Source organism: Podarcis vaucheri, assembly GCF_965113315.1.
Source record: "Podarcis vaucheri genome assembly, chromosome: 12".
In the NCBI taxonomy this organism is placed as follows: domain Eukaryota; kingdom Metazoa; phylum Chordata; class Lepidosauria; order Squamata; family Lacertidae; genus Podarcis; species Podarcis vaucheri.
The window spans coordinates 5470689-5479846 of NC_138750.1; the positions used below are offsets into that span (position 1 = coordinate 5470689).

Genomic DNA, 9158 nt, shown 5'->3' on the forward strand with positions numbered 1-9158 from the left:
TCCCACCTTCACTGCATCCTGTTAAACAAGGGTAAAATTATTTTCCAGATTCATCAATGTGAATGCACATCAGCATGGATTTGTAGTAATATGAAAAAAAATACTGCTTTTTATTTTGAAAAAAACTACTGTGTGTTTGTTGTCTATTTTAGCCAGTGTGCAATGTGGATCAAGAGACTTTGAGAGAACTGGTGAAACCAAGCATTGACTATGTGCGCCATAAAAAATTTCGATCTGGGAATTATCCATCATCTTTAAGTAATGAAACTGACAGGCTGGTGCACTGGTGCCATGGTTCCCCAGGAGTCATCCACATGCTCATGCAAGCATATAAGGTATGTCCTTGTTTAGCTCAATCTTGAGGCACGGAAGAATGCATACAGGGCTACCTTGGTTCTCAAACTTAATCCGTTCTGGAAGTCCGTTCCAAAACCAAATTGTTCCAAAACCAAGGTGCGCTTTCCCATAGAAAGTAATCCAAAACGGATTACAGTGGTATCTTGGGTTACATACGCTTCAGGTTACAGACTCCACTAACTCAGAAATATTACCTCGGGTTAAGAACTTTGCTTCAGGATGAGAACAGAAATCATGTGGTGGCGGCGCGACAGCAGCGGGAGGCCCCATTAACTAAAGTGGTGCTTCATGTTAAGAACGGTTTCAGGTTAAGAACGTACCTCCAGAACGAATTAAGTACAGTGGTGCTTGCAAGACGAAATTAATTCGTTCCGCAAGTTTTTTCTTCTTGCGAGTTTTTCGTCTTGCGAAGCACGGTTTCCCATAGGAATGCATTGAAAATCAATAAATGCGTTCCTATGGAAACCGCCTTCAGACCAGGTCCGGGGACAGTCTGTCCCCGGACCTCTTCTGAAGGCTGGGGGGGGGACAAGGGCTTTTCTTCCCACCCCCAGCATTTTAAAAAACCCCGGGACAGCGGAGGACTTCTCCGCTGTCCGGGGCGATCTTAAAATGCTGGCGGGCGGCATTTTAAAATCGCCCTGGGACAGCGGAGGACTTCTCCGCTGTCCGGGGCGATTTAAAAGCCTCTGGGAAGGCAGGCAGGGGGGACAAAGACTTTCGCCCCCCGCCAGCCTTCATAAGAGGTCCTGGATCTCTTCTGAAGGCGGGCGGGGGGCGAAAGTCTTTGCTCCCCCCCCCCGCCTGCCTTCAAAAGTCGTCCGGGATAGCGGAGAAACGCAGCGCATTTCTCCGCTCTCCCGGGAAGGCAGGCAGGGGGGAGCAAACACTTTTGCCCCCCGCCTGCCTTCAAAAGCCGTCCGGGATAGCGGGAAGCGCTTCCCTGCTATCCCGGACTGCTTTTAAAATGCTGGCGGTGGGGAGCAAAGCCTTTCGGCCCCCACCGGCCTTCCTGGAACTCTTCTGAAGGCCGGAGGGGAGGAGAGGCTTTGCTCCCCACCGCCAGCATTTAAAAGAGGTCCCCGGAGATTTCCCTATGGGCTTTCTTCTTGCGAAGCAAGCCCATAGGGAAATTCGTCTTGCGAAGCAACTCGCAAACGGAAAACCCTTTCGTCTTGCGGGTTTTCCGTCTTGCGAGGCATTCGTCTTGCGGGGCACCACTGTACGTAACCAGACGTACCACTGTAATCCGTTCCAGATTTTTAAAAACAACCCCTAAAACAGCAATTTAACATGAGTTTTACTATCTAATGAGACCATTGATCCATAAAATGAAAGCAATAATCAATGTACTGTACTATAAAATTAATAAGACCGTATTAAAAAAAATTGTTATTCTTACCTGCACTGATTATAGTCATTGTTTGGATGGGGGGCTTTTATCCGTTTCCACAATCACACAATCATTCAGTAGCTGAACTGGGTTCCACACAGTCACAAAAACAAATTAACTGAAAAAGCCTCAAAAATGCAAAATAAATAGCAAATACAAAAGCGCCAAACTTAATCCGTTCTGGAAGTCTGACTTCCAAAAAGTTCAAAAACCAAGGCACAGCTTCTGATTGGTGCAGGCGCCCTGGAAACAATAGCTGACAGCCACATCAGATGTTTGGATTCCGAAAAACATCTGAAAACCGGAATGCTTGCTTCTGGGTTTTCGGTGTTTGCGAACCAAGGTACTACTGTACTTCAAAATTGAAAGTTGGGTTTCCAGGTTTCCAACGGGAACCCATAGTATGGGTTGCATGTTGTCTACACTGCTTCTTAAGTCAGAATGTCTGTGCTGCGTGCATTAAGAAAATTGTTAGTTCTGTAAGTCCAAGGGGATTTCTAAGGAGAAAAAATATTAATAGCAACACAAGGTACTTTCCTGATGCCATATGGCAAACTGCTTTTGAAGTTGTGGAAGTTTCAAAATTACCCTATTTTTCCATCTATTAGATGTATAAGGGCACCCCTCCCATTTTTAGCGACTCAATTTTAAGAAAATGAGTGGAGATGGCCCAAAGTTGTTGAGCTTCTCCCCCCATGCAGCTGCGGGCAGGAAACACTCCCTATATCATTTCCCACGCACAGCGGCATCGGGGGAAGTTGCGCAACCGGCGGGCAGGTGGGCACGCCACTTCTCCCCCCGCCATGCCACTAGCCGTGTACTGGATGACCTCAGTTTTTTGACATGATTTTTGAGTCAAAAAACATGGAAAAATATGGTAGTATGTGGCGTGTCACCTGTTCAAATTTAAAAGTATGTGTTGCTTGACCCTAAGCAGCTCTTAGGATCCTTCTGCTTGCTCAGGAGCCCAGAAACAACATGGCAGGCACCAGCCCTTTTATTAAAAATACAGTGGTGCCTCGCAAGACAGAAAACCCGCTAGACGAAAGGGTTTTCCGTTTTTGAGCTGCTTCGCAAGACGAATTTCCCTATGGGCTTGCTTCCCAAGACGAAAATGTCTTGTGAGTGTTCCGATTTTTTTTCACTTTCCCCCCTTTTTCTAAGCCGCGAAGCTGCTAATAGCCTTTTAGCTGCTAAGCCTTTAATAGCCGCTAATCCGCTAATAGCGCTAAGCTGCTAATAGGGTTGCTTCGCAAGACGAAAAAACCGCTAGACGAAGAGACTTGCGGAACAGATTATTTTCATCTTGCGAGGCACCACTGTAGTCAGTTTCCAACAGCCTGCTGAAATAAAAAGGTCTTTATTTGCTGGCTGAAGGACAAGGATGGAGCCAGTCCAGCTTCTCTAGGGAGGGAGGTTCAAAGTTTGGGAGCAGCCACCAAGAAGGCCGTCATTACAAATAGTGAGTATTTTTAGTTCATTGCTGTGGCTAAACTTGTGTTCACATTTCTGCAGGTTTTCAAAGAGGATAAATATTTGAAGGATGCAATAGAATGTAGTGATGTCATTTGGCAGAGAGGATTGTTGAGGAAAGGCTATGGCATCTGCCACGGGACAGCTGGGAATGGCTACTCCTTCTTATCCCTCTATCATCTCACTCAGGATAAAAAGTACCTCTATCGAGCTTGCAAGGTACGCCTTAATTTTATTTTCTGATGCACATACTGGGTGATACTCAACGCTAGTTATACTTAGAGAAAACCCATTGATTTCACTGGACCTGCTCCAGCGTAAGACTTAGTTCAGGAGCATCCGACAGGGTGCCCTCCAGAAGGTCAGAGATCGTGAGCCTTGTAGTCCAGGAAACATTTAGAAAGCACCATGTTGGCTTCTCTTGATACACTGTGCAATCTTAGACATGTGTATGAGTTCAGTGGGACTTACTCCCAGGTAAGTGGAGTTAGGATTGTAGCCTTATTTGGATAATACTCATAACTCTATTCTTCTTTCTGTGTTCTTGATTATTTATGACTGAAAGAAGGTGTTGTTTAAATACTGCAAAAGAAGAGGAACTTTCAAATTATTCTCAGTCCTTTCTTTTTCTTTTTCTTAAGAATAAAGGTGCTGGTACGCAACATGAAGTTGTTATATCATGTGCCACACTTTCAACATTTTTTTAAAAAAGGTGCTGGTACAGCATACCCTTGAGTACCCTCAGAAAAAAGCACTGATTCTTAACAACAACAGCATAATTTAGTTTAGGGTCTCAAAATTATACTGAGAACTGTTTAAAGAATAAGCTGGGTCCCCAGCAGAATTATCGGCAGTCTAACAGAAAAAAGCAGAAAGAACAAGAGAAGGGACTCGGGAACAAAGACAGTGTCCACGTAACTCACGTTACATAAAGCAAGTGGGGCCTCAAACGAAATGTTTCAAGGTGGAGCATCCCATTTAGGGTTCCAGCCGTGCTTTTTCCCATTTACTTTGGCATTTTATGCCAAAACTGAACAAGTTTGCTTCTCAGTGACCTATGATTGTTGATGGGGGTTTTATTTTCTAAGGACGTTCTGTTTTTCTGAAAATTCTGACACACACACATACACACACCGGTTTGCTGATAGCTCCCTTTTGTGCATGGATGCTGCCATCCTGTCTGCATCAGTAGGCAGGCTTGAGTTTGCTGTTACGGGAGAGTTATGAGATAGGGTAGTGAAGCTGACTTCCAGGGTTGAGGCGGTCTCTGCCCAGATTAGCGGGCATTCATGGAAAGAGCCCATCCCTGGACCAAGACCTAGTGGCTGTTAAGTGGAGGAGCCATCCGTGAGGTGGGTTTTGTTGGAGCAGTGACAGCACTTCTGTAGAAAACTGTGAAAATGTTGTTGCTACCAATGTGACACAGCCTCTTGAACAAAGATGGTGAATACATCTAAGGGATTTGTTTACCATCTTTATCCAAAGCACCATTTGTGCATCTGCAGCAGCACAACCAGACACCTTCACCTGCCCCAGCTGCAACAAAACATTTCTCTTCCGTATCGGTTTGACTCCACACACACACCCCCCCCCCCGGTGCACTCCTCCATTATCTCCCAAGATAAGAAGGGACAAGAAGATGCTTCAACATTAAGCACAGACATTTATTTACAAGACAAGCTACTTCAGGAAAGGGCTGCTGGTGGGATTTATTCCGTGCTCAGGGCTACTGAGTGCACTATGCTCCCTTCTAATAGAAGCACATGACTTACATTGCTACTTAGTAGATAATATCTCTTCCTTTCACTGTGACCAATGAGAGAGAGGGGGGGTCAGTTCTTTGTAAACCTTAATCACTGCAGATTGGATTTTGGATAATCTGCACTTGCAATTTCCTGAAATTTCATCAGAAACTTTATTAGGGCTGAAGTTAGATTTCTTAATCAACTGACTTCTTGCACACCACAGTATTTCATATCTATTGGATATACATCTTTATTTATTTTGGTTTTCAATATTTTAGTCATTATTTCTTCATCCCTATTTGCTTCATTTCCCCCAGTTTGCAGAGTGGTGTCTGGATTATGGTGCACACGGCTGTCGTATTCCTGACCGACCCTATTCACTGTTTGAAGGCAAGACATTTTTTATTGTTGAATTCTGTACTCAGTAACATGTATATTATAAAATTGTTATATGATTGAATTCAAAGCTACATGGTTTAGTTGGGCTGTAAATTCACTTAAGCTGATATTGGCCTGGTTCACATGTTTTGCCAAGCCAATCCGTGTCTGAGCGCATGAGCTGTGGACTCCAGGAAAGGAAATCCTTCTGCCGCTGTGCTAAGTCAGGGTTTGGCTTAGTGTGCCATCTGAACCTGGGCTTGTGCTTTAGCTCTCCTAGACAATCCATGAACAGTAATCCATAGGGCAAACCCTGATTAGACCTTGTGGTTAGCCTGCAGGGAGCACATACATGAGCTGAACCACAAAGTTCAGACAACATGCTACGCCACCACTAAAAGCCAGTCTCTTCCCCATTTCCCCATTTCCTGGAGCTCACATCCCCTGTGGCAGCCTTCTGAGAGTAGATGCCAGTAGTGCGTCTTGTGCTCAGAGGCCAACCATAAAGTGTGCCAGGTGCAATCCCTTTGGAGGCACTGTGAAAGTAATAAACAGGCAGATCCTGCCTTCCCTTATGGACTGGTAACTTCTGTTTTATGTGTATTTAATATGCAAGGCTGTTCCAGGGGATCCCTTGCAGCTCTCTCAGGATAAGATCATGGCCCAAGGATCCAGGCTTTCTGTCTTTGTGCTTTTTTGAATTTGGGATTTGTCCACTTCAGGTATGGCAGGAGCTATCCACTTCCTCTCCGACATAATTGACCCCCAGAACTCCCGCTTCCCAGCATTTGAACTCGGCCCTCAAAGGAAAGAAAGCAAAGAGGAGCAGAACAGCTAAATGGAAACTGGAGATAATGCCCAAAGCAACACGACTGCTTAGTGCCTCAAGTGAAACTGAACCAACATTGGGAGTCTGGAGGAAAAACTCTTTCTCGCCTGTTCTCCAAAGAACCACGCTTGTCGTTACTGCATGAGCGAGAGAATTCCACATTTCAATGTTTTATTCTAAGAGATGCCTTGAGCTGTGGCAGTGATCAGGCTTAAGTTCATTGGGACTCTTGCTTTTTCAGTTTTCACAGTTGTCCTTCCAGGTCTTTCTGGGTGTGTTTGCATGTTCCTTGGTGTTGTCCGTAACTGTAAAGTTTTTCCCGTTCATTGTGAAGCTGAAAACTGGTCAGTGACATCTTGTCCTGCTTGTTTTTCTGTGCATGGCTGTAATGACAGCACACACCTCTCCACCGCTGAAACAGGACCTCACATTTGGAACACTCTCTCTGCCTATTAGGTACCATGAATGAATGAATGAGGGAGGCAAGCCCAGCCAAATGCACAGCTTGGTTGACCCTTTTCTGGACTCACAACTTCAAAGTCATTGAACATTCCTTCCACCCCACCCCAAGACATCAAGAGCATCGTCCAGTCAGAGTTAAGAACCTTTTTAAAAAATAAATCTCCTATTGATTTTCTTGAAGAGGTTAACCGTATGATTGAAATTCTGCCATTGAAATCAGTTACCCGACGTCTGGCCAAATTATTCCCCAAATCTATCTCCCCCTGCCCACCATGGGGACTTTTTAAGGCTTTCAATATACCTAAAGTGAATCACGAATGTTGCACTGGTTTCCATGGGAAAAAATTAAACAAGTACTACACTCTACTGTTGAGATGTGTGGGGCTGGATTGTGCCTCCAAGAGTGAAGCTCACTTCAAATTAAATAGGTGAGCATTACATCTTCTGTGCCTCCGACCCTTGAAATAAGTCCACAATGCACATTTCCAAAAGTACTTCTATGAGATTTTCAGATTTGAAAACTCTCTTAAGTGCTTTCTGAAATACAAGATCCTTTCAGTGTAGGGAGGAGGCCATAGACATGTCCTAAGTACCCCACATATTTCCACCAATTTTGTAGAGGAACATCATCCCTTCAGTTCTTGTGGACCATGGAAAGTTTTCTGACAAAACTAGGAAGAGCCACACAAAAGCAGTATTGGGTTCAGCCCCACAGTTTAGGGAAGGACTCTGGGAAATGAAATGGCTTACTACTGCTGTTGAAGTTTCTGAGAAGGGGCCAAGGTATCCAGTTTTAATTAATAGTAAGACTGTCAATCTCCCTGCTAGGTGACATAGACAGTCCCATTTTTGTTGCTTCACCCTCTGAAAGGTTGCTTTGTTGTTGTTCCTCTGTCTGAAGAGCTACATAGTGAATGTGTCACTCAGGCCCTGAGTCACAACTTTGTTTTGTTTACATTTTGCTCTTCCACATCTTCTAAAAGAAATTTTTGACAATTTGCATTGCTGGGTGTACTTTTTATATGAGAGAAATTTGGCTTCTTGAATAGCTTCCAGTCACCGTTGCTGAGAAGTGAACCCCACTTCCTAGATAGGATGTTTAAAGATTGTTGTATCACATTGTTCTGAGTTTTGTCGCACTGCTTTATTCTAACAGAAAAAGGACAGCCTCTCAACATAAATGAGAGTGTTTTGGAAGAAGGGGTCGTGGATTAGGGGGAAAGTCAGTTATCACAATGTTTTGCTGTTAAAAGTTGTTTTCAAAAAAATAAATTTAGCAAAATACAGATGTGTTCTGAACAAATTTTTCTTACCTACCTGCCTATGTGCTCTGACAACAGACAGCATTAGTTGAAACTACATGTTACACATGACATAGGTCTACTACTAGTGCCACCAAAACTGGCAGCACTGCGCAAGCTCCACTTCATCCACTGGGGTTTCTTACAGTGTTATGTGGCATCATCACACTGAGTTTATCACCACTTTCATGGCTGGCAAAGACATGGAAATTTCCGACATGATGATATTGTAGTGCAACGTATGAGATTTACCGTATTTTTTGCTCCACAAGACGCACTTTTTTCCTCTTAAAATCTAAGGGGAAATGTCTGTGTGTCTTATGGAGCGAATGTGTGGTCCCTGGTGCTGGGGGGGGGGTAAACCGGGCTTCCCTCGCCAGCGCCGACAAGCTCTGGGAACAGCGGGAAGACTGCGCAGCGTTCCCGCTGCTCCCCGAAAGGAAACCGAAGCCTCCAGAGCACAGCGGGAACTCCTGCTGCGCTCCGGAGGCTTCAGGTTGCCTTCACTGAAGGCGACTGAACGCACCTTGTTTTAGAGGGGGAGAACAAGGGGAAAAAATTCCCCCCCTCTGCACAGCACCCCTTCAGCGAAGCGACAGGAGAAATGGAAGGAGCTCCATTTCTCCTGCCGCTTCACTGAAGGGGCGCTACACAGAGAGGGGGAGAATTTTTTTTCTTGTTCTCTCCCTCTAAAACAAGGTGCATCCTATGGTCGGGTGCATCCTATAGAGCGAAAAATATGGTTGCGTATTATGGTTGACTGTGGGAGAGCACAGAACTATCATTTGGAACAGCAGCCTTGTTTCATTCATATGTAACTACAGCTGTGTAACGTGATCCACTCCATGCTTTAAGTCCCCCTGGATTGGGTGAGACTTGCTCCCAAGGAACCCTGCACAGAATTGCAGCCTTTTCCCACTATGTGATTTGTGTGAAAGGTATTTGCTATTGGTGAGATTGAAATGGATGAGCCTCCCTTTTGGAAATGCCTCCAGGCTTGACCTGCAGCCTGTTGTCTTTGCTCAGTTTTGCTTGTCACTTTAATTTATTCACTTGTTTTAAAATACTTGGTGTGCTTTGTAGTGGGCCCTAAGCGAGTCAGCACTGGAAATAAGGCCCCTGAATTGAATAAGCTTACTTGTTCCCAATAAGAAAATTATTCAGACAGTTCATTTTTGTGACAAAAAGCCTCTCACTTCAGATGATTTGCCTTAGAGCTT

At 44.6% G+C, this 9158-nt stretch overlaps 1 protein-coding gene across 1 annotated transcript in view; it reads left to right on the top strand.

Moving 5' to 3' along the window:
- Positions 1–7921, top strand: part of LANCL2 (LanC like glutathione S-transferase 2) — a 28956-nt gene extending 21035 nt beyond the window's left edge. The window contains exons 6-9 of the mRNA XM_082192870.1: positions 153–335; positions 3266–3442; positions 5286–5358; positions 6069–7921. Of these exons, the coding sequence (XP_082048996.1) occupies positions 153–335; positions 3266–3442; positions 5286–5358; positions 6069–6184 (549 nt within the window). The 3' untranslated portion in view covers positions 6185–7921. The remainder of the gene's footprint in view (positions 1–152; positions 336–3265; positions 3443–5285; positions 5359–6068) is intronic.
- The last annotated feature ends 1237 nt before the right edge of the window (positions 7922–9158 follow it).